The 22,887-nt window shown below is 59.3% G+C and overlaps 1 protein-coding gene across 1 annotated transcript; it reads right to left on the bottom strand.

Annotated features, from left to right (window-relative positions):
- Positions 1-654: 654 nt before the first annotated feature.
- Positions 655-21,133, bottom strand: UNC5B (unc-5 netrin receptor B). The gene is made up of 17 exons (XM_006761014.2): positions 20,935-21,133; positions 20,343-20,567; positions 16,364-16,507; positions 15,837-15,940; positions 15,198-15,378; positions 14,107-14,274; positions 13,225-13,389; positions 12,994-13,026; positions 11,092-11,286; positions 10,407-10,796; positions 9,727-9,814; positions 8,444-8,612; positions 8,077-8,310; positions 6,457-6,606; positions 5,667-5,831; positions 4,813-4,994; positions 655-4,098 (listed from the first exon to the last, which is right to left on the bottom strand). Exons 1-17 carry the CDS (start codon positions 21,131-21,133, stop codon positions 3,933-3,935), a joined length of 2,958 nt encoding a protein of 985 aa, XP_006761077.1. The 3' UTR covers positions 655-3,932.
- Between the last annotated feature and the right edge of the window lie 1,754 nt (positions 21,134-22,887).

The following is a 22,887-nucleotide window of genomic DNA, read 5'->3' as shown; positions in this document are numbered from 1 at the left end:
CTCCCATCAGCGGGAAAATGAAGCTCCAGTGAGATTTTGTTAGAACAGGACCCTTTCCTGCCGCCTGCTGGAAACTTCTCGTAAATACTCAAGCCTACAACCCCCGTGGGAGGGCACCCCCTCCCCCATCTGAGGTATTCCCGTCCAGTGTGTAACCCGCCCACGCAGGCAAGGCTGCCCCGGGTCCAGTCACCCGGCCCCAGCCCACTCGTCACCCCTTTTCTGCTGCACGACTTCTCCTGTCCCAGGCCAGTGCTCTGAACTGACGGCTCAGCCCCAGCCCGGCTGAGCTCCACAGGCAGACGGGGCACTGGGGCTCCCCCTGCACACCTCCAGTCCACGGAAGGCTCAGGGGCCGACCCCTGCACACACTGCCGTTGCACGGAGAGCATTGATTGAGGGTGGGGGTGGGGGATGGGGTCTGAGATCCGGGCTTGAACTTGCTGTGTGGCCACGGGGTAGTCCCTGTACCTCTCTGGGCCAGCTTTCCCTTCCGTAAAAGGAGGCAGTTGAGCTTGATCGTTTCCAGGAGCTCAGAGGCCTGACAGTGACCTCCTCACCCCTGAAATGCCCGGAATTTTGGGAAAAGTGGGAAGGTCATTCCCAGCTGCTGAGAGGAAGACAGTCCAGAAGACAGCAGACTATAACTGGAGGTTTTGTTTTTGTTTTTTTATTAGACTAGGAAATATAATTTATTTCATAAAAATTAATTTTGTTACAATAGGAATGCTAAATGTTATTTACAGGCTGTAGTTTACAGAATAAACAGGTGGGATGGGGGCCATTCCTGCAGCCCTGCAGCCCCCGGATGCGGCCCAGGCAGGGGGTCCAGCCCTTTGCCCCCAGGAGAGCTGCTCCCTGACCCCGAGCTCCTGAATCACCTCCCCTCAGGGGACCTGCTAAGGGACCTGGCTCAGCTGCCAGTGTGGGGGGAGGGGGCCGCGGGCCCTGGATCATCCGGGAGATGGGCAGGTTCTCGTGCCCTCAGAAGGACCCCTGGCCCGGACTCGACCCCGGGGCACTTCACGAGAGGGCAGAGGGAGAGGCACGTAGAAGATACACCGACGGACCCTGTGGACTCAGAGGGGGCAGCAAACAGGCACGCCAGCCTCTGCATGTCCCAACGGGGGGCTCGAGGAGGGCACACTCCTGCGAGTGGGGACACGCTTCCGGAGGGGAGCCCTGATGTGCCCGTGTGAATAAAAGCACACACGCAGAGCACGTGCACACACGCGCACACACACACGCACAGCACGTGCACACACACGCACACACATGCGCGAGCACAAACATACCGAGATGAGAGAGACAGAGATGCCCACGTGAGGGCCACACAGGCCCCGCAGTGAGACCTAACCTGCTGCTTTCAGCGCACCTGGGCACGTGGGGCTGCCTCGCTCCCACCTGAGGCGGGCAGCGTGGGAGCAGGCACAGCAGCCTCGGTAGATTGGCGGAGCCAGAAAACACCTCCCTGGCTTTTCTTACAGAGCCGGGCGGTGAGCCTTCCCAGGAGGCCCCAGCCAATGGGTTCTGGGCGCCAGGCCCTGGGGCATAATTTCCAGAAATCAGATTAGAAACAGGTGGCCTGGCCTCCTCCACAAAGAGCTCTTGTCCCAGGCACTGAGCAAGCTTGAGGGTGGGTTGGGGCAGGCGGAGCACAGAATGTCTACCCACCGGGGTTCCCACCCAAAGCCTAGAATGATGGCGTCAGAGCCCACAGCCTCAAACAGCAGCTGCGGGGCCCTCCAGGTACAGAGAGGAAATTAGGCCCAGAGCAGGCAGCCATATGCCCGAGGTCCCACGGCTCCACGGCACAGCTGAAGGCTGAGTGCTGGCCTGGGGCTGCAGGTGCCCAAGGCCATTCTAGAGCCGGTGATGGGAAGGGCACCGTGAAGCCTGGTGGCACTGGTTATGCTGCCAGCTCCTCGCTGTCACGCAGGCCCCCTAGTGTGGGCTGGGAGTGACCAGGGAGGCTGAGCCCCAGGGAGGCAGCAGCACCTGGGCCCTGGGTCAGGAGCCGGGGCCCCAGCCTGAGGCAGGCCTGTCCCCCTCAGTCCCGACACAGGGACTCCTCTCTCAAACTCGGAGCAGGACCTCATCTGCCCACAGCCGACCCCCACCCTGAGGTGGCAGGAAGCCAGGCTGGGGACGCTGGCTGGACTGCAGCCCTAAAGCATCCTTTCAAAGGCGAGGCGGTGCCCAGGCTGGTCCCGGCGGCTGCAGCTGGGCCTGCTGGGGCAAGCCACGGGGCCAGTGCCTGGAGCTATTGGCGAGCTGGCACTTGCCTTGCCCGGGTGCCAAGGAGAGGCCTTTGATGAGGTCTCCGTGCCAGCTGCAGGAGCCTGATCCCAGCCATCGTCAGCTGCCAAGGGCCCGGGATGGGTCCCTCCCCGAGTCGGGACCCTGCTGGCCCCTCAGGACATCCCGGTCCAGGCTGGTGAGGGGGTGCAGCCCTCCACTCTGGCAGCCCTTCCTGTTCGAAGGTGACCTACTCAGGATCTCCCAGAGCAGAGGGAGGGTGAGGAGGAGGCAGGGAGGTGCCTGGGAGACCAGAGCTGGGAAAGCGCCCTCAACCCTCTCCTCCACGGGGCGGGCAGAGAGCATGTCCTGCGCAGGCGGGCCACCCACTCCCATCACCCGCTGCAGGGCTGCTGCCCACACGCTTCTCAAAGCCACACCGAGGCCCAGACAGGCTGTGCTGCTCACGAGGCCCTCTCATCACCCCTCTGTCTTACAGAAGAGAAACAGGCTGGGGAAGGGTGCCTCCTGGACGCCTGGGTTCAGGAGAATGCCAACCTGCTCCGGAGGCTGCTGGGAGGGGGCCCTGGCTGGCCCCACCCTCGGGTGGAGTAGAGGGGGCTCATCTCCCACACCTTTCTCTGCTAGGGCCCCGCTTCCGGGCCACACCCCCTCCCAGGAGCCACCGGATCCTGGTGCTGGAAACCATCTCCAAGGCGCACGGCTGGCCTGGGTGGCCCACATATTCCATCTCAGGGCCCAGAGGAGCCCGGGGGGGAGGGGGGGGTGTCTGCCTGGGACGTGGAGGGAGAGCCCCACCTCACCCCACTCCAGAGCGCCTTGGCTGTCTGTGTGCAGCGTCTGCTTAAGACTTTAGAGCAACGTGTACGATTTGAGCCTTTACAACTGGGGATACGGAGGCCTTGTAAAAATCAGTCCACGATGGGGTCAGCAGCAGCACAGTGCTCCATGCTCAATCTCTCTCTCTCTCTCTCTCTCTCTCACACACACACACACACACACACACTGGCTCCTGGCCAGAACTGTGAGCACACCCACACTCAATAAAAGAATTTCCTATTTTTTTGTGTTGTTTTTTCTTTTTCTCTTTTTTTTCTTAAAAAGGACTTATCCAAATACCTGGATAATAAATCATTTGCGTTTCCTAAGAAACTGGGTTTTCCTTTTCCCTTGTGGTTTTGGTGTTTTTCTTCTTCCTGAAGCAAGTTTGCTTCCTTTCCTTCTAGCTTTTGGACGGAGAAAGCATGTGGACTTGACTGATCTTCAAAGAGGAAAATGGTGTGAAGACAGAGGGCTTAGGGAGCAGGGAGAAATCATTAGCTGAGGAAGAAAATCAAGAACGAAACAAAGACAAACCAGGGCTGCAGGTAGAGGGTCGGGGTGGAGGGAGGGCCACCCCTTACTCCCGTTTCCAGAGGCCTCAGCCCACCCTGGTTTCTGCACGAAGGACTGAGCCAGGAGAGATGGTGGGGTGGGGAGGGGGGTGGGGGGAAGAGGAATACCAGAGTCCATGGATTCCTAAGGCTGGTCGTGATCTGGGGTAGGGCAAGGGAGGAGGAGGAGGGTGACCCCGGCTGTGAACTGGGGGGCAGCGGAGGTGAACTGCCACACAGGAGGTGCCTGGACCTCCCTGCACTCCTCTGCCAGTCCCTAGCAGCCCGCAGTCGGGCGGCTCAGCAGTCCCCGTCGGTGGCCACGGCCACCAGCATCTCACTCTTGCCCATCTCCTCCAAGGCACTGGCCAGGCTGTTGAGGTCCCCGTCATCCTGCTGCAGAGCTTCCCAGAGGTCCAGGATCACACCGGTGGGGCTCGCTTTGGTGGCGAAGTAGTTCAAGTACCTGGCGGAGGGAAGAAGGGTGCTGGGCTGCCCCAAAGCTCAACACCTCCCTCCCTAAACGAGGAGTGGGGAGAGCACGAGGAGGGGGGAGGCCTGGGGGCTCTGGGGTCCCACAGTCCTGGGTGTGCGTCCCAGCTCCTCTGCTTGCAGGCTGTGTGGCCCTGGGCAAGTCACCACAGCTCTCTGAGCTTTAGTCAATTTGGCTGTAACATGGAAACTGTCTTGTTCATCATCATTCATCATCTCATTATTACACTGAAAGACACTGGGGTCCAGGCTGTAGAAACCCGCTCTCCATTCTCTCTTCCTCCTACCTCCAACCTTGCCCGATTGGCCCCGGGCGCTCCGGAGAGCAGGAAGAAAGCCTCAGACCTCTTTGTAAACCCCACCCACTTCTAATAAGATGTCGTAAACCTGGCATCTGCTCAATGCAGGTCTATGAAGTGGTTTCTCAGCAAGTATGACATCAGGATAATGGCTACTCTTGCCATTGCATTGACCCAGCGTGTTACGTTCTCCTGGAAAGGTCTGTCGGCAAGCAGTCTCTGCTCTACCTGCTCCGTCCGGGCACCGGGGTGCTGCCGGTGCTCACACTGGCTGGTGCCTGGCCCCCTCTGACTGCCGCGGGCCAGCACACTGAGTGCCACGCCTCTCAATCAATGGGCGACTCAGACGCGGCACACCCAGGTGGCCAGGTCCGTGTCCCCGCACTTACCGGTCCATGGAGAGCTTCTTCGCCAACAGGCGCCAGTCATTGCCCCGCGAGTTAGGGGCGTCCAGGCTGTTGCATATCTTCTGGCGGATAGACAGCGGGATCTTGAAGGCATAGGGTCCCAGCTGGGTGGTGAGTGCGCTGCTGGGAGCAGAGCAGAGGGCGTCCAGGGAGCCAGCGGGTGTCTGGAAGGGCAGGGGGCAAGGGTGAGAGGGGCAGAGGAGGCTCTGGTCAGTCCCCACCTGCCCCGGACAGGCCTTCTCCCCTAGAGGGCCAGCTCCTGTGGGCCAGGGCTGCATGCCTGCCTCCCAGCCCCCAGGGGGCGCACCATGCTGATGCACTGCCCAGGGTGGATGCTAATGCAGCCTCAAGATCAGGAAGCCATGAGGAGCTCGAAATCTAGAACAGGAAGTGACTTGCCATGATCACATGCCAAACTGGTGGCAGAACTGGGCCCTGGCTTACAGTCAGTGGCTTCCCACCGCACTGCCTCCTGGGTGGCCTGGCTTTCATGGACCCCGATCCAGGTTTATAGGATGCACAGCTATAGGCTGGGGCTGAGCAAGGACCCGACACAGGTCCATGGTACCTGCCCTCCCTGAAACCGACTTTTTCATCTCCCGGGGGATCTCTGGACTTGTTTCCCTGGTGGCTGTGGAGCTTGAGTGAGAAAATGTAGGTCGCTTGGTACAGAACATGCCAACCACAGGGTCGGCACTCAACAAATGGTAGACGTTGGCCAAAAGTGCCCAAGTCCCAGCTCAGACTTGGGGGGGCATGTCTCTGTGGGAGATGGCGTTTCCACTCAGATGTGGGCGAGCATGGGCTGCGCATGCCGCCCCGGCCCCCCGCCTCACCTCTGCCAGTGTGGTGTGCAGCTGGAATATCTGGCCCTCCCCCTCCACCTGCCGCACGCAGATCTTGCAGGTGAACTCGGTGGAGGCCAGGCTGTGCCTCTCCAGGGTGAAGGTGCAGTGGAGGGCCCTCTGGCTGCCACTCCATATGTGACAGAAGGGGATCTCCTGGGGGAGGAGGGAGGCGGGTGAGGGAGACAAGCCCAGCCTGCCCTGCCTCCGGGAATGAAGGCAGAGGAGGTGAGGGGGCCGGTGCAGGGAGGGCTGGGACCTCTCAGGGGGCAGCTCAGGCCTCTCCACCCAACGGGGCAGAGGAAGAGCTGGCCACGGCCCTTCTCTGAGAAAGGGAAGAAGGCACAAGCCTGAATGTGTGAGTGTGTGAGTGTGTGCGCGCGCCTGTGTGCCTGGGGCTGGGAAGCCAATGGACTCAGTGGTGTCCCACGTGGATGGGGCAGAGGGGTGTGACCGTCGAAGATAAGTTTGGACTGTCTGCCAGGCCTGGGTGCTCTCGGGGATGGCAAGGCCTCTTTGAGAATGATGTGGAAGACATCTGTGTGTGGGAAGTGTGATCAGGGTGGGAGGGGGAGTGTGGCTGTCAATGGTGGGGGTGTGCCTAAGCACGACTGGGAGGAAGCCTGGAGAGGGGGTGGGAGGGAGGCAAAGATGGAGGGGCAAGGCTGCAGGGCTGAGGAGGGAACAGAGCCTGGGAGGGGGAACTGGTCTTCCCTGGGTCGATCCCCACGTGTGCCCCACCCCAGCCCCAGCTCTCCCCATCCCGCAGCCCGGCCCTCACCTGGTATTTGGCCAGCAGCTTGCTCCTCCAGTGGGCATGCGGGATGTCGTGGAGGGAGAGGCGCAGGTTATGGTAACTGTCCTTGAACAGCAGGGGTTTGGGCTCCTCCACCAGGTACCCGCCCAAGGTCCGCTCCAGCTCCAGCACCTCCTGTGGGTGGGGCAACAGGAAGGGGGAGCCCATCGTACTTGGCCAATGGGCCCTTTCCTGCTGCAAGCTTGGGGGTTGGGACAGACTCAGGCAGAGGGAACCAGGCTGAAACTTGGAGGGCAGAGACCCACCTGAACACAGGGCTGGGCATTTGGTAAATGCTCACAGAAGGCTTACTTGTGGATATGTGGACAGACAGACAGGAAAAAAGTGGCTAGATAAATGGACCATAGTGGGATGGAGGTATAAATGGATTTATACATAAATGAGTGGACAGATGAACGGATGGATGGATAAACAGATAAATGGATGGATAAACAGATATGGATAGAGACAGACAGAGAGACGGATCTACAGATGGATATACAAATGGATGGTTGTAAAATAGAAGGACAGATGGAAGGAAAGGCAAATAAATGGATGGATGTGTGAAGGCTGGATGGACAGAGGGACTGTTGACTGAAAGAGTATGTAGAGGGATGGGCAGAAAGTTAGATGGATGGATGGATGGATGGATGGACAGATGGACAGATGGACCAGGACTGAGTAACAACGAATGCCATCGTGCCAAAATGTGGCAACATCCCTCTTAATCTCCACTCCAATCTCTGAGCAAAGCAGGACATCAGCCAATGGCCCAGTACGAAGAGATCCAGGCCACCAGGCCATTCCCCAGGAGCCTCCAGCCCATTTGGACCTCCTGGAACTTCAGGCCAGAGTGGTCCCAGCAGGCGACACTCACTCTCCCACGAGGCCTTTTCACCTCTGTTGCATCATCTGGCAACTCGGAGTTTGAGACAAGTCACATGAGACTGGGAGACAAAGGAGCTGGAAAGGAGCACCTGTGAACCGGTGTCCTCCAGGTCGATGCCCCTGCCCCCTGGACAAGTTCCAAATCCCTTGGCATGGCCCCAGGAGTGCTGGGAAGCTGAGCTCGGCCTGTCTCTCCAGCCCCATCCTTCTCCCTCACACGCTCACACCCTCTGCAGGCTTCGTTCCCGCAGAAAGACACCCCTGTCTTTGCAGAAGCTGCTGCCTCCAGCAATGCCCTTCATCCTCTATCTGCATGCCTACTCGTCCTTTGGAGCCTGCCAGCTCTGCTGGGAAGCCTTCTCAGACCCTCCCCAAACCCGGGCCCTGAAAGCCCCTTCCAGGCGGGTGCTCCCTTGGCCCTCGGCCCTCTGGACGACCACCATCAGGGACCGCCTTTCTGTCTCCCACCTCCAGCCTGGAGATTGGCGAGGGCAAGACATGTGCCTGATTCCTCTGTATCTCAGAGTCTGATGCCATTTCAATGTTTGAGGAATGAATGAATGAATGAATGAATGAGACTGATGATGGTGGAGGGTGCCTGAAAGATACCATGGCCTTGGGGAGGGGAACACTAGAAGGTACCATGCAGCTGGCTGGCCAGGGGTGATGTATCTACAGTGTGCCAGGGCTGTGCGGGTACCTGTGGCCTGGCCTTACCTTCAACGCTACAGGCGTGTCCTCCAGGCAGTAGACCCTGAGGCTGTACTCCAGGGATGTGCAGAGGGCTGGGGCGAAGATGGCCAGCTGGAGCCGCTTGACGGCTGAGCGCGAGTAGGACTCACCCGTGAACACGTAGGTGCCCAGCTGGTCTAACAGGATGTGGCAGGACCTGGCCTCCAGCTGGCAGTAGCAAGGGGTGTCCAGGGTCTCCTCATCCAGGGTCACCACCTCCTGCAGGTGAGAGTCGGGGGTGGGGAGGCAGGTCACAGTCAAGGCTGTGCAGGGTCCATCCAGGCCGGGCCAGGGGAAAGGAGGCAGGTTCAGGTGGTGGGCCCGGCCCCCCGACCCAGCTGTGGCTCCTCACCTCCCAGTGGCCCTGGTGGGCCTGGGTCTTGAGCTGGAAGATCCAGTTGCTGGCACTGACTTCGGCACAGTGGGGCACCGTGAGGATGACCGGGCGGCACAGCAGGAGGCCTGTGGGCCCGCAGGTCACCGAGGGGCTCAATACTGTCTGGGTCCCTTCCAAAAGTGGGCTGGGGACAGGAGGCGGCAGTGAGGGGAGGCCGAGCGCTCAGCCAGGGCTGAGAGGGGTGCTGGGCTCCCACCTCTGTCCCTGTTCTGGGGTGACAGAGGGCAGGTCTCCACCCCTGGGGCTCCCAGAGTTCAGGGGTTAAGGAGAGGCAGAGAAAGGGCATAGCCTGCAGACTGTTTCCAGGTTTGTGCTATCACACTATGATGTTCTCACAGCCAAATCTTTGCTCACATCTCAAAGACTGCACTCGTGGAGTTTTTTTGTTTCCTGTTTTGTTTTTTAATATATATTTTTTTACTTCCGAGAGAGCAGGAGAGAGAAAGATAGAAACATCAACAATGAGAGAGAGTTATTGATTGGCTGCCTCCTGCATGTCCTCTATTGGGGATCGAGCCCACAACCTGGGCATGTGCCTTTGACTGGAATCGAACCCGGGACCCTTTAGTCAGCAGGCCGACGCTCTATCCACTGAGCCAGACCAGCTAGGGCCTGGTGGAGTGTTTTAATGGTGTTGCTCAACTGTCCTCTGGGAAGCTGGTACCGCTCTACACTCCTGCCAGCATGCCATGGCGGGCTGCGTGCCACACTTTTGCCGGCATGAAGGCATTCTTGTTTGGAAAAAAAAAATCTTTATGAATTCATGAAGAAAAAAAACTCCCCATATCTCATGGCTGTTTGAGCTACTATTGGACTACAAATTAGGTTGAACAATTTCTCATAACCTATTGGCCAGTGTGTGTGTGTGTGTGTGTGTGTGTGTGCATAACAAAGAGTGTGTGTAAATCACTTGTTCATATCCTTTGCCCGTTTTTGTACTGAGGTGTTAAATTTTCCTCATTGGTCTCTAAAACCTCTTTGCATAGTAAGGAGATTAGCCTTTTGTCATATTGTAGCTGGCTTGTAAATTGCCTTTCGAGTTATATGATTTGTTGTGCTGGTTCTGCACGTTTTGGATGTGGACATAAGATCTAGCAGTGTTTTCCTTGGAGGACTGGCTCTGGCCTAGGATCAGGCTCAGGAAGGGAGAAGGTGGTGTTTGGGCCCAGGCTAAACAGGCAGCAGGGAGAGAGGAAGAGCAGGGGGCAACCCGGGCCAGGGCTGGGGTCTCTACTCACAGGGCGTTTTCTGCCTTGTTGATAAGGAGGTACATTTCGTAGAACTTGCCCTGGGGGATGGCTCCGTTGGGCACCAGCAGGCTGACCCCTAGGGGGAGAGGGAGGTCAGCAGGGAGGGGTTGAAGGGAGTCCAGGAGCTTCGAACAGGTGGTCACCAGCAGGGGATGGGAGAGAAGGTCTGGAGCCTGGGATCAACAAGAGGCCCGGCCACTGGCCAGAGGGCTTGTCAGTAACACAGGGGCCCCTGGCGCTGCAATGGGGTGTAGAGATGGGCAAAGACCTGGCTTCTGAAGGTCCCAGTGCTGCCTCCAGCCTTGGGCATGACGCTGGGTAGCTGTTAACTAATGGCTTTGCAACCTTGAGATGGGCACCTCTGCCCTTCCTTATGCCAGAACCTAGGACAGCACTGTAGTTCCGTTGAATTACAATGGGGCATTCTCCCCACTTAACAGATAGAGAAACTGAGGTTTAGAGCATGGCTGGGCCAAGGGTCCCCTGCCATAGTGAGGCAGAGACAGGCTTCGGCCCCAGGCCTTCTATTTAATGGTCACCTCTTCCCCCTGGGCCTCTCTTTCCCCGTCTGTGAAATGGGCTCCGGGAAGGCCTATCTTCTGCTGGGTGCTGGGCTGTCCAGGGGATGTGCCAAGGCCACGCTGACAGGCAAGCAGAGAGGGACCCACCTGTGCCGGGGATGCTGAGCCTCCCGCCCAGGCAGCCAAACGTGCCGCTGACACTGCTCCCCGGCTCCCGGGGCAGGCCCAGGAGCTGCTGGGAGCCGAGGCTGGCGCTGCGCAGGTGCATGAAGTGGGTGTCCCGGGAGAAGTCGCCAGGATACGTGCCGGGCGGCAGGACCCCCAGCAGGTCAGCCCCATCTGGCAGGCCTGACCCGGAGCCGGCGGTGCTGGAGCTGTAGACCTTGATCTTGAGGCTGGGCAGGGGGTCCAGCAGGGGCGAGTTGGTCATGGGGATCTTGTCGGCCGAGTCCTGCAGGGCGTACACGGGCCCGCGGTAGATGCCGGCACTGGCAGTGAGGTCGGGGGGCACAGAAGGGTGCAGGAGCTGTGGGTGGTCTGCAGAGGCGGGGCTGCAGTCAGACCCAGACATGCCTCACCGGCCCAGCCCCACATTCCGCTCCTGCCAGGGACCCACCTGTTGCAAAACCCCACCCAAATGTCCAGCTGCAAAAGGCTTCGGGGACCCACCAGGCTGGGTCACCCCTTTTCCCCTTTTCTGCATCTCTCAAATCCAAACCAACCCGCACAGTCAGCTCTAGAACAAACTCTGGACCCCAGGAGGGAGTCTGTCTGCCACACCCCGCTGGGTGCCCTGTCCCCACCTGCCAACCAGGTGTCCCCCAGGTCTTACTGGGCCTCGCAGTCTTGAAGTTGACGGGGTGGAAGCCTCCGGTGAGGGCGGCGGACGAGTCGGTGATGTCAGTGTCCAGGTCACGGCAGTTGCGGCGGTACACCACCACCGCCACCACCATGAGGACCGCCACCACCACCAGGATGGACACCACGATGCCGGCATACAGCGCCACGTCCCCCGAGGCCTCCACGACTGCAGGACGGGAGGGCTGTGTGAGGACCGGGTAGGGGCAGACGCCCAGCCTGGGGGAGCCAGGGGGGCCTGGGGTCCCTAGGGAGGGGCAGGGCCTGGGTTCTAGTCCCATCCCAGCCACGACAGGCTGGTGACCTCAGGCAAGACTTGAATCTCTCTGAGCACCAGTCTCTATATGTAAAATGGTCTCAAAAGCTCTGGCCTGCTCCCCTCTCAGTGGGGCAAGGAGAGGCAACGTGACTTGTCACTCCCAGGAGTAATTCACTGCTCACTGCTGAGGAGCCAGGGTCCGTGGCTCAGGCACCGGGTCACAGTCTGTCCTGTTGGAGCTGGGATCCAAACTAGAGTCTCCCCTGCAGCCCGTGGCAAACATCCAGAGGACCAGAGGGCCAGGCTCCCCCAATGTTTGCAAGTGGTGGTGCCGACCCACCCGGCTCCCGCTCTGTGCTGAGGGGTGGGAGGTGGAGGTGGACGGGCAGGAGGGGGAGCAGGTGGAGGGGAATGAGATGCAGGGCAATGGGGTGGAGAGGAGGTGAGCAGGTGGAGGCGAAGGAAGGGGCTCAGAGAGGTGACTGTTGGCTACACTCCCCTCCCCCAGGCCGGCCACTGGGCTGGAGGACACCCGCTCTGGTGGGGGCAGGGCAGGCTGCTGCACACTGGAATAACTCCGCACAGCCGGGCAGGCAAGGGTCAGGTCAGGACTCAGGGACTAACGGAGGGCTGGCCAACAGCATTCCCATGATGATGAATGAAGGCACGCTATGTCTGTGCTGCTACACACAACAGCCACCAACCACATGTGGCCACTGAACCACTGAACTGTGGCCAGTGAGACTGAGGGACTGAATTTCTAAATATATTTACTTTAATTGAGGTAAATGTAAGTTTAAAGAGCCATACTGGACAGCACAGGCAGAACCAAGATCATGGCTGTGGGAGTTCCAGGAGGGCACCGTGCCCGCCCACTTCGCACCTTCTGGTACCCCCGCTGGCCTCAGGACCCCCACCCCTTCGGGTGCTTCTACTCCCAGAGCTGGGCTCTGCCTCCTGACTCCCGCTAACCAGTGGGCCACTGGCCTGGAGATTTACACTTTCTAATCAGTCAACAGCTCGGCCCCCAGTGAACTGCGGGAGGGGCTCACTGCTGATTTTATGACTCCAGAATTATTTGGAAATTGTGGTTTCATTACCACAGGCCAATCTCCCCAGGCGGCTTTACTGCTCTTGAGTTAATGCAGCGCAGCCCCTGGGGGCTAGAGGCCAAGCCCTCGGGGCTGAAGGCAGCCCAGGGACCTGGGAAGGCTCTGGCCAGCTGCTGGGGGACAGAGTGGGGCACCGTGATGGACAGGTGTGGGCCTGCCCCCTGGCCCTGGTCCCGAGCAGAGGCCAAGGGGATGGGGCTGCGAGCAGCAGATTTGCCAGGAAAACATCCAGTTCAAACCTGGCTGGGTCTCTGGGTAAGTGCCTTCTCAGATTTAGCTTCTTGTCCTGTATTGTGAGGGTCAAGATGATGCCCAGGGCCTGTCTGTCAGCCAGGGTCTGCCTATCTCTGTATAATGGAGGTGTGACACCTACAGCGGGTCCTAGGAACCCCGGGGAGGGTGGGCGGGGAGGCACCTTCCCCTACCCCTTGCGGCCCCCCACACCCTGGAAAGGCCAGCCAAGGAGAGCCCCAGAGGAAGAGGACAGCCATGAAATGGGACTTACGGTGGCTTTTGGGGTCACTTAGAGTTTTCTTATCTGTTGAGGGAAATAAAGGGAAAGACAATGACACAGGTGGCAGGGAAAGGTAGTAGAGACGGTGACGGAGAATGGCCCGGATGAGATGATGGATGTGGTGGGTGGGCAGAGGCCCCGAGGGGCTGTTCCGCTGCAGGCTGGGCACTGAGGCCTGGGGGTGCGGCTGGGGGTCCCTTATCCGTCTTCCCGAGGACTCACTCTGCATGCACAGCCCGTCGGTGCAGTTCTTGGAGTCGAGCAGGGTCCCGCTGCAGTCTCGGCCTCCGTTCTGCGGTGGGGGTGCCATGCACTCTCGGCTGCGCCAGTGGGCACACTCGGTGCTACAGGCTGACCACTTGCTCCACTCTGTCCACGCTCCATCCACTACAGGAGCACAGCACATGGCACATGAGAACACATACACACACACACCGTTACGTGCATAGAACACAAAGCACCATACAGGCCATACAGAGAAATCCATGCCACACCCACACAGCCCCAGACCAATGCAGAGCCAGGTGTGCCCGTGGGCAAAGAGAACACAAGCAGATGCATAAAGTCACACAGAGGCAGCCCAACGCACAAGTACATACACAAGGATACAAACCCAGTAAATGCCACACCACTCCCAGAAACATGTAACCAGAGGACACACAGCCAGACAAGCAAGGACAGACACACAGATGGAGAGGCAGTCACATAAAGACAAAAGGAGAAGCGGATCGGGGTCAGCAGCCATGGTGTGCCTGACAGTCAAGTACAGGAGTGCAGGCGCCCTAACCCCGGGCAGCTCTGGGACCCCGGCCCGGGGGGCTGGCACCCTCAGCGTAGAGGGCAGCAGAGCCCACCCCTCAGACCGCAGCTCGGCTCAGAGCCTCTGCCTTGTCTCTTCAGCAGCCAGGGAAGAACAGAGGTCAGAGGTCGTAGCACCTCGCCCAGCCTTTTCAGCCAGCTGTGGGCCCCGGGACAAGCCCCTGCTGTTCCCCACGCGGGGAGAGAAAGGCCGTCCTGACTCTGGCAGACACCACAGCAGAAGACAGGGCTGGGGGCTGGGCGTGGGCGTGATGTGGGCAGGGTCTCACCGGCCAGAGGCCTTACCTGGGCACACGGTGGTGCAAGAAGTCTTCTGGAAGGCCTGGCCCTCACAGAAGGCTCCTCCGTTGAGCGGGGTGGGGTTGGTGCAGGTCCGCGTGCGCTTCTGCCAGCCGCGGCCACAGCGGTTGGAGCAGGGCGACCACTCTGCCCAGCTGGACCATCCGCCATTCACTGCAGGGGCAGCAGGTGTCACCCCATTGGCCTGGCTCTGTGGCCCCATGGACCCCCTCACCCTATCTCTCCACCCTTGACGAGTCTTCTGCTGAGGCTGGCCCTTCCTAGCTGGACCCCTCCTGCCTGCGGGGCTCGGCACTCAGATACCAGCAGGCAGGCCTGGCTGCAACCTTCAGCACCGGGACCCTCGCGGTCATGGTCTCTTCCCCGCCCCCTTGTAACACAGCGAAGTCCAGAGAGAGCGGATACCCAGGATCTCCCGTGAGCGATGGGGGACCTGGGACTGGAACCCAGTGTGGGGTTCTTTCTACAACATCCAAGGAATCTCAGGTGTGGCTCCGCCCCTCCCACCCAGGGGACAGCAAGGAAGAGCCTACGGGCCTGGCCAGCAGCCCCTAACTCTGCTAGGGCAATGGGCTAGGGCCCTGGTCGGCAAACTCGCAAGCCACATGCGGCTCTTTGGCCCCTTGAGTGTGGCTCTTCCTAAGCCTTAGGAGTTCCCTAATTAAGTTAATAACAATGTACCTACCTATATAGTTTAAGTTTAAAAAATTTGGCTCTCAAAAGAAATTTCAATCGTGTACTGTTGATATTTGGCTCTGTTGACTAATGAGTTTGCCGACCCCTGGGCTAGGGTATGGGGATCCCGACTGGCCGTGCCCCAGACCTGACTCTGAGAGAGCTGGGTCTTCTCCTTCAGGGACAGAAAGGGTCTGAGAAGGGTGGGTGCTCCTGGCTGGGGACTCAGGGGGCCTCACTTGACCACTAGCTTTGCTATGTAACCTTGTGGGCTTCCTCCTGCTCACTTGCTGCCCAGGGTTCGGCTGTGTCCTGAGTAGGGCGGGTCAGGTGGCCATCTAGCCCTGGGCTGCCCCCCACCCTCACCCCCGGGCCATGCCTGACCCCCCTCTGGCCCGCACCATAGACGATGATGGTGGCCGTGGTGCTGCGGCGCTTGGCCACGATGTTCTTGGCCACGCAGGTATAGTTGGCCGTGTCTGACAGGCGGGCCTGGCGGATGATGAGGTTGTGGTCAATGGTGAGCAGGAAGTTGGAGTCCTGGGTGGGGTCAATGATGTCCTCATTTTTGAGCCATTCCACCTGCAGGAACAGGGTGGAGGGGCATGAGGACCCAGTGCCTGCTCCCTCTCTGGAGTGTGAGGGAGGTCTGACCATAGGCAGGGCGGCGGTTTTCTCCATGTCCATGCACCGGGGGGGACGCAGTGAGGCGGGGCCTCCACCAGCCAGGCATCCACGGAACACCACAGAAGACAATGGTTAAGATGACCCCTGGGTGGAGCCGGGGGAGGTGGTGTGTACAGCCTGCAGCCGACCCAAAGAGTCCTGGGGGTTCCTGCCCCAGCTCTACTGCACCCCATGGGGTTGCGCCTGCGGAGGGCCCAGCCGGGGTGTGGCGTGTGCTGAGTTGTGAAGATTGCAGTTCCCTCCTCTGTGAAATGGGGAGGCTCTGGGAGCCTGAGGCATCATATCATGGCTGCTGGTAAATGCCATGCCCACTGGCCTCTGCCATGCCTAGCGTCCTCCATGTCCCCACTCACCTCAGCCACAGGCACCCCCTCTGGTGGGCGGCACTGCAGGAGAACCTCGTGGTCCAGGGGTACTTCCTTGCCCAGAGGCTCCTGGTCGAAGTTCTTGCGCAGATCTGGGAAGAGGGAGGGGACAAGGCACAGTCTGGAGGCTGCAGTTCCCCATTCTAGCCACGAGGTGGCAGTGCACACCAAGGGAACGGTCGTGGGGACACCTGGCTTTTACAGAGGAATAGCCTCTCCTCTAATGGGGGCCTGACCAGGTGGAGTTGCGGAAACAGTTCCCTCCCCATGGCCTGGAATGGCGAGAAAGCTGGCAGCTTCCTTATTTAGATGTGGTGAAATCTGTGGGCCAGAGGGGCCCAGGTTCTGGGTCTAGAAGCCCTTTCTGGCTGGCGTCCACGGGCCCTGACGTCTCTGTGGTGGGCGTCTTCAGCTAGATCCCCCCACGGCAGTGGAGCTCCCTCTCCAGGACCCACAGGGAAGGGGAAAGGGCCCAGGGACTGGGGTGTGTGGAGGGGCATGTCAGGGCGGCGTACATGCGATGCGGACGTAGGCCCGGCGACTCTTGGTGGTGCCCGCAGAGCTCCAGGCCACACACTGGCACCAGTAATCCTCCAGCCCAAACAGTTCCTCCACCTGCTGTCGGGACACCTCGATCTGCACCTCTCGCACCCGCAGGCCTGGGAGGAGGAGAGACACGGTCAGGGGGCAGGTCTGAGGACACAGGACACAGGACAGGGCACCATGACATGTCTTCTTCTCCACCCCAGAGTCCTCTTGGCTCGTCTGCCAAGTGCCTCTCATTTCCATCATCTTCTCATCTCTCTGCTCCACCCTGACCCCAGCCACCACTGCAGCTCACCGGAAAATGGCAATGGCTAACACAGGCCATCTCTCCCCATCCAATCCGCTCCCCCCCTGCAGCCAGCGTGGGCTCCTCCGAATCCACAATGGCTTGTCATTCCCCTGGTTACGTCTCCAGTCCTCTCAGCGTGAAGACCCGGCCCTCCATCTGGCCCCCAGGCCTTGCGCTATCTACTCACTACAGCCTCCCTGGGCATCCTCCAGACCCTCGTGTTACCCTGGCCCCTCTAGCCACAGGCTCTTTACACATCAGTACCCTGCCTGGAACTCCCTTCTGTCCTGTGTCCATTGAACTCCCAGTCAGCTTTGGGCGGGGCCTCACTTCTGGAGGGAAGCCCCCTGACCCTGGCCCATGCCCACGGCTCTCAAAGTACTACTCAGTGCCCCGACCACTGCACCAGACATTGGTTGTCATTCCTGCCAGCCTGGTTTCCCCACAGCATCCACCACGGTCTGGAACAGCATCATTTATTGATGTGACCCTCTTCCTGGGAGCCCCCTGACCTCTCATTGGCTCCCTGTCAGGACCTGAAGGCCTCCTTGGATAACTGCACCCACTAGCCCACAGAGAGGGAATCACTCACTCTTCTGCCAATTCTCCCTTGGCAAAGCCTTCTAGGCTCAGGAAAAAAAAGTGAGCCCTCCTGGATGAGGGTGCTTGTCTGAGGCTCCTCCCCAAAGCTTGTGTGAGAACTCTGAAACCTCCTCCTCCAGGAAGCCCTCCTAGACTCCCCTGCCCCAGAATCCCTAAAGCTGCTCCTCCGTGCCATGTGTCCCAGCTCACACTTTCATGGCTGCACATGGGTTCTAATAAGCCCCCTGAGGGCAGGACTGTCGCCTGTACACATGCAATACTGTGACATGGGGGTTAAACAAAGCTGGACAGATGGACAGGTTTGAATCCTGGCCTTACCCTCCCTCCCCAGCTCTGTGACCTTCACGAAGTTACTAGCCTCTCTGAGCCTCAGGTCCCTCATCACAATAAAACACTCAGGGTAAATGCTAAATGAATCATGGCACTTGCCGGGCCACAGCACACAGCTCAGGCTCATCTGGACCTCACCCAGCCCTTCCTTGTACATTTGGAGAAACTGAGGTTCAGAAAGGGTCGGGGGCAGGCCCGACGGCCCACAGCAAGTTGCCGGGAGAGCTGAGATCAGTGCTTTTGGTGTCCTGCCAGGTTAGAACTCTGTCCTAAACGTGATGTCTCTCTGGACCTCTCCCAATAAAGTCGTTGCCTTAACTCTCCTGCCTCACAGGGGGAGGGGCTGACCCTGGGGAGCCCCTCGATAGCCAGGGACCTACATGGGAGGGGCTAGAGTTTGCTGCTGGGAGCAGCAGGAGGGAAGAGGCCGCTCTGAGGTGGGAGGGAGGGGTTCTGCTCGCTCGCAGTGGCTGCCTGGCCTGCTGGCCCAACAAGTGATGCTGCGTGGCCCGCGGCCGGGGAGCAGGGCCCGGCCCTTTGTGTCCAGGTGGTGGGCCAGCCCTTCCCAGTGCTTCCTCTCAAGGGGCCCATCCATTCAAAAGGTTTCGGCAACACCCACCAGCTGGACAGGGAAACCATCATCCCGGGCAGGTTGACACCTTGGTCATGGTCCCGGCAAGCAGAGAGGATGATGGGGCCTTTGGTCTCCTAGACTTGGGCCTCAGCACCAGGTGCTCCCCCGCGCCCCCAGTATGATGGCAGCCTGGCAGGCAGTGCCTCGGTGAGGACACGGAACTGGGCTGCCTGCCACATCCTGGCATGAGTTGCCACCGGTCCCACCTCTCCTGGCCCAGACCTGTCCTCCTCTGTGTTGTCAGGGCCTCAGGAAGGCCACGGAAGGCCAGGGGTGGGGAGCAGGAGGCTCGATTAGAACCGGCCACACGGCTGCCAGGGGAGTGGCCCACGGGACCTCTGTCCATTCTTTGCAGCTAATGGGACAACAGTGCCCCAGTTTCTAGGGCTGGCTGGGCTTATGCGCCTGGTAGTGGGAGTGTAAGAGCCATGCTGCTACTATTACTAATAATCGCAGGGGCTGTGAGGGTCCCCAGCAGGGCACACTGTCCCCTTGCTCTGCCTGGACCCCCACGGCTGACCTCTGATACCAGCCGGAGGGGCTCAGGAGGACAGAGAAGTAAGGCCAAGTTTTACAGGAAGAGGACGGAGGAAAAGGCATGTCTGGGTCCTGCATGCTCAGTGCTGTGCGGGTCTCACCAGGACCTCCCAGCAACTCCCAGTCCAGAAGGAGGGGATGAGCTCAGAGAGGCCGGGTGGCTCCCCCAGGATCACGCACCCGGACAGTGGGGGTAGCTGGCATAGATTATTGGTCTCTTAAAAATTGCTTTTTTTATTTTTAGATTTGGGGTAAGAATGCAACTCCAGGTCTATTTTTAAATGTTCTTTTAAAAGTTTGGCAAAATATACATGATATAAGACTTAACCATTTTAATCATTTTTAGTTCCGTGATATTAAGTACATTATGGGGTATAGTTTTAAGCCTGGGTGGTTCTGAAATGTGAGAGCTTTTCATAGAGAAACAGAAGCTGGGAAAGAGAGAAAAAAGAAGAGTGAGAAAGAATGTCAGGGGAGACACATAGAGAGTGAGGCTGAACGAGAGAAGGAGAAAAAAAAGGAAGAATAAAGGTGGGGGTGGGGCGGGGGGGGGGGGGGGGGGGGGGGGGGGCGGGGCGGAGCATAAGGAAAAAAGACACAGACAGAGACAGGGATCAGAAGGGAGAGGTGGGACGCAGATGGAAATAAGAGGGGGCTAGACAAGCAGGAGAAAGAAACGGATCAAGGAAGAAACGCGAACACAAAAGCCGAGGCAGGCACTGGGGCCGGGGAGCCCGCTTGGGCCTGGGTTCTGGGGCTGCCCCACACGGTGGCCTGCAGTGACCAGCACTGGCCGCGCACCCTGTCTAACGAAGAGGAGCCGGCTCAGTCCGGCAGCCCCGGCCTGGGCCGTACCGAGGCAGGGTTCTGGAGTCCAGTGGTGGCTCTTCCACAAAATACCGACTTCTGCGCATGGGCCACGAAGTTTCAATTGCACTGTACGTGTGCACCCGCACGTGGTATTTTGTGGAAGAGCCACACTCCAGGGGCCAAAGAGCCGCATGTGGCTCATCAGCTGCAGTTTGCCGACCACTGTTCTAGACCATCCCCGTGCCACAGATCTTCTCTGTGGGAGTGGGAGTTTCCATTCCCAGCAATGACAGCGTTTCCTTCATAGAAATGAATTGTTTTCGTTTTAAAGGGTCGATATTTAGTAAATAATCGTAGTGGGGGTGCTAGGGTGCAGCCCACACTGAAGGAGAGGGGAGCAGGAGGCAGAGCCCTGGCTGGTGCTGGTGAGGAACCCTGGCCTCCGGCTAGACTTGCTCCCCGAGCTGAGCAGGATGGGAAGACACTGGGAAAGGGAACAAGCGCTCAGCTCGGCGAGGGATTAGGTGCCACTTCATTTGACCACCCAACGTGAGCGGCCAACCCTTGGGAAATACTGACCCAGGGTGGACCAGAAGGGAAACTGAGGCCCAGAGGGGCGCCATGGCTGCTTGAAGTCTCACACAGGGTCTAGGGTGGTGAAGCCCAGGACCCAGTGTCCCCGACACCTCTGGGTGGGGGGTGTCCCTGGTTTCCTGGGCGTGACCAGGCCGGTGGGGCGGCTCACCCGTGGCCTCGTCCCGGCCCTCCTGCGTGACGTGGTCATTCTGGCTGACCCACTCGCCGTTGCACTTGAAGTAGATTTGTGTGGCAGGGAAGGCGCGGCAGCTCAGCTCCACCGGCTTGTTCTTCACGATGTAGGCGTCTTGCGGCTCCTGGAGGAAGTGGGGCAGCGGCTCGGCCGGCGCCGATGGGAAGGACTCAGGGAGCACCTCGCTGCCGGAATCAGTGCCTGTGGAGGGAGGAAGGCTCTGTGAGGCTGAAGGCTGAGGAGGCCAGGGCACCCACTGACCGCCCAGGAGCCCTTGGCAGACAGAGGGGGCATCTGGAGATGCAGGAGGTGCCCTCTGTGACCCGGGCAAAGTCTGGCTCCCCTGCGCCTCAGCTTCCCCATCCTGCCCTGCCGACAGGAGGCTCTGCTGTGGAGCCAGTCCCCGCTCCACGATGCTGTGTGTGATCTTCCGTACAGACGGAGAAATCGGGGTGGCCTGGAGCAGGCAGGGGACCCATCAAGGCGAGGCACCCCTGAGGCCCTCCAGCCCTCCCGTGTCCCCTGCACGAGCCCTCGCCGGCCTTCCTCCAGTTTCCCACGGTGATACCATAGTACGTTTGAGGCCGGAACTCAAACAGGCCAGCTCTGCCCCGAAGCCCCAGCCAGCCGGGCAATAGGAGTGGGGAGAAGAGCCAAGAGCCGCGGGGTGCTGGGTGGGTGAGGTGGGGCGGCTGCACCAGGCCTGGGCTCCCTGGTGCAGCCCGGTGGGCCTCCTCCTCCAGGAAGTCCAAGCCAGGGGGCAGCATGGAGAGGGAGACTGCCTCCCCAGCAGCTCCACACCGAGTCTCCCCCCTCCGGTCTGGGGCTCTGATCCTAGCCTCTCTCACCTGGCCAAGTCCGTCCCTCTGCCCTAAGGGTGAGGGAACGTCAGAGGCGGGAACACACTGCGGCTGTCAATCTTTTCCCTGATGGGCCAAAGGAAACCCTGGCTGCCCACCTCCCTGGAAAGAACAGCACCTCAGGAGGTGAGACAAACAGGAAGGGAGAGCAGCCAGCCACCCAGCGCTAGGATGGGGCCAGGCTCTTGGTTCACAATCCACTTAGGAAAATTGACTTTCCACTGCCAAGTGCCAAGCGATCAGGTGGCTGGGACACGCGGTAGGGGGCTTGTCCTCCTCTGCTAACTGCTCCAGAGGACGCACACATTACGCTGCAGGGGTGCCCAGGCCTGCCCCGCCCTCACCAGCCAGCTATCATCCCTGGCCCAGCACCCCGGCGCCCTGGGACCGGCCCTTGTCCTCCAGAAGGAACCAATCACACCTCACATGCCCAGGCCACGCTGACTGTGCACCAGCAGCTCCTGCTAAGACCAGGCGCTTCAGGAGCTCAGAGAACATGCTGGGTTGACATGGGCTCCAGGCTGTGTGTGTGTGTGTGACAGAGAGAGAGAGAGAGAGAGAGAGAGAGAGAGAGAGAAATGGGGAAAGGGGCGGGAGAGAGATGGACTGACCCCAGGAGGAGAGAAGGAAAAGCCAGCAAGAAGGGGTGAGACTTCAGCTCCATCCAGTATGCTGTGGGTGACCTAGGGAGAGCCCCTTAACTCCAACCTAGTTACTTCATCTCGAAGAGGGCAGGTCCTATGAGATAACCATACATGTGTGCGGAGGAGGGGCCGAGCACATAGAGGTACAAGTTACTGTATTAAAAACACAACTGATGCTCACCCCACATTAGCTGCTATGTTTTCTTTCTTTTTTTTTTTTAGCTGCTATGTTTTCAATACTTAATTGAAAACATATTTAATTGAAAATGTACCTAATTCTTGTAAGGCGTGTTATATTAGTCCCCAGTTTACAAATGGGGAAACTGAGGCCAGAGAGGTTAAGCCACTTGCCCAAGGGCACACAGCAAGCAAGAGGCACAGCCAAAGTTTGAACCCAAGAATCAGACTTCAGTGTTAGGACATTGCCCAGGACTCCACACTGCCCATCACTGGAGTAGCTGCATGCACTGGTGTGTTCCCTGAGAATCCAAACAGACCCAGACATTGGCCGGGACTCTACAACTGTGGGGGTTCTCTCACCACAGGTCCAGCGAGGCTAAAAGCCCCCTTCCTGTTTCAAAGCTGTGGACACGGAAGCTGATCCAAATGAGGCAAGTGACTGCCCCACGGTCAGCTGGTTCGTGGGAGCAGCAGTGAGCATCCTGAGGCCAGGTCAGGGCTCCCTGATTCTCACTTCCCTCAGCCAGGCAGGGAGACCCTTCTCTGTAGGTACACGGTAGCCTCCTAGGGCCTGGCAGCTTGGGCAGTTGGTGGTAAGATAACAGTGCCCAGCGAGCTGGACATGGTCTCCCAGTGGCCTGAGAGCTGTCACTGTGGCCTTTCTGCCAGGCAGGCAGCTCTAGGGAGAGCAGGTTGGAGACAAGAGGGCAGGTGGGCAGCAGAGAACCCGCAGGCTCCATGCCCGCCTCCCACCACCAGCATCCTGTTCAGCCTCAGGCCTGAGGTGTGCGAGGCAGGGATTTGCCCGAGGTCACCTGTTAGTGGGAGGTACCCCAG

The sequence above is a fragment of the Myotis davidii genome, unplaced genomic scaffold (assembly GCF_000327345.1).
Source record: "Myotis davidii unplaced genomic scaffold, ASM32734v1 scaffold134, whole genome shotgun sequence".
In the NCBI taxonomy this organism is placed as follows: domain Eukaryota; kingdom Metazoa; phylum Chordata; class Mammalia; order Chiroptera; family Vespertilionidae; genus Myotis; species Myotis davidii.
This window is presented reverse-complemented; position numbering and strand designations above follow the sequence as displayed.

Bases quoted from the DNA above. Each gene is read 5' to 3' on its own strand.
- UNC5B (XM_006761014.2), bottom strand. From the start codon at position 21,133: ATGCTGCCCCCTGGCTTGGACTTCCTGGAGGAGGAGGCCCACCGGGCT. The intron at 13,027-13,224 runs GTGAGTCCTCGG...TTCCCTCAACAG, and splicing joins CGACGGGCTGTGCATGCAGA to ATAAGAAAACTCTAAGTGAC. The intron at 10,797-11,091 runs GTAAGACCTGGG...CCGCCTCTGCAG, and splicing joins CTTCAAGACTGCGAGGCCCA to ACCACCCACAGCTCCTGCAC.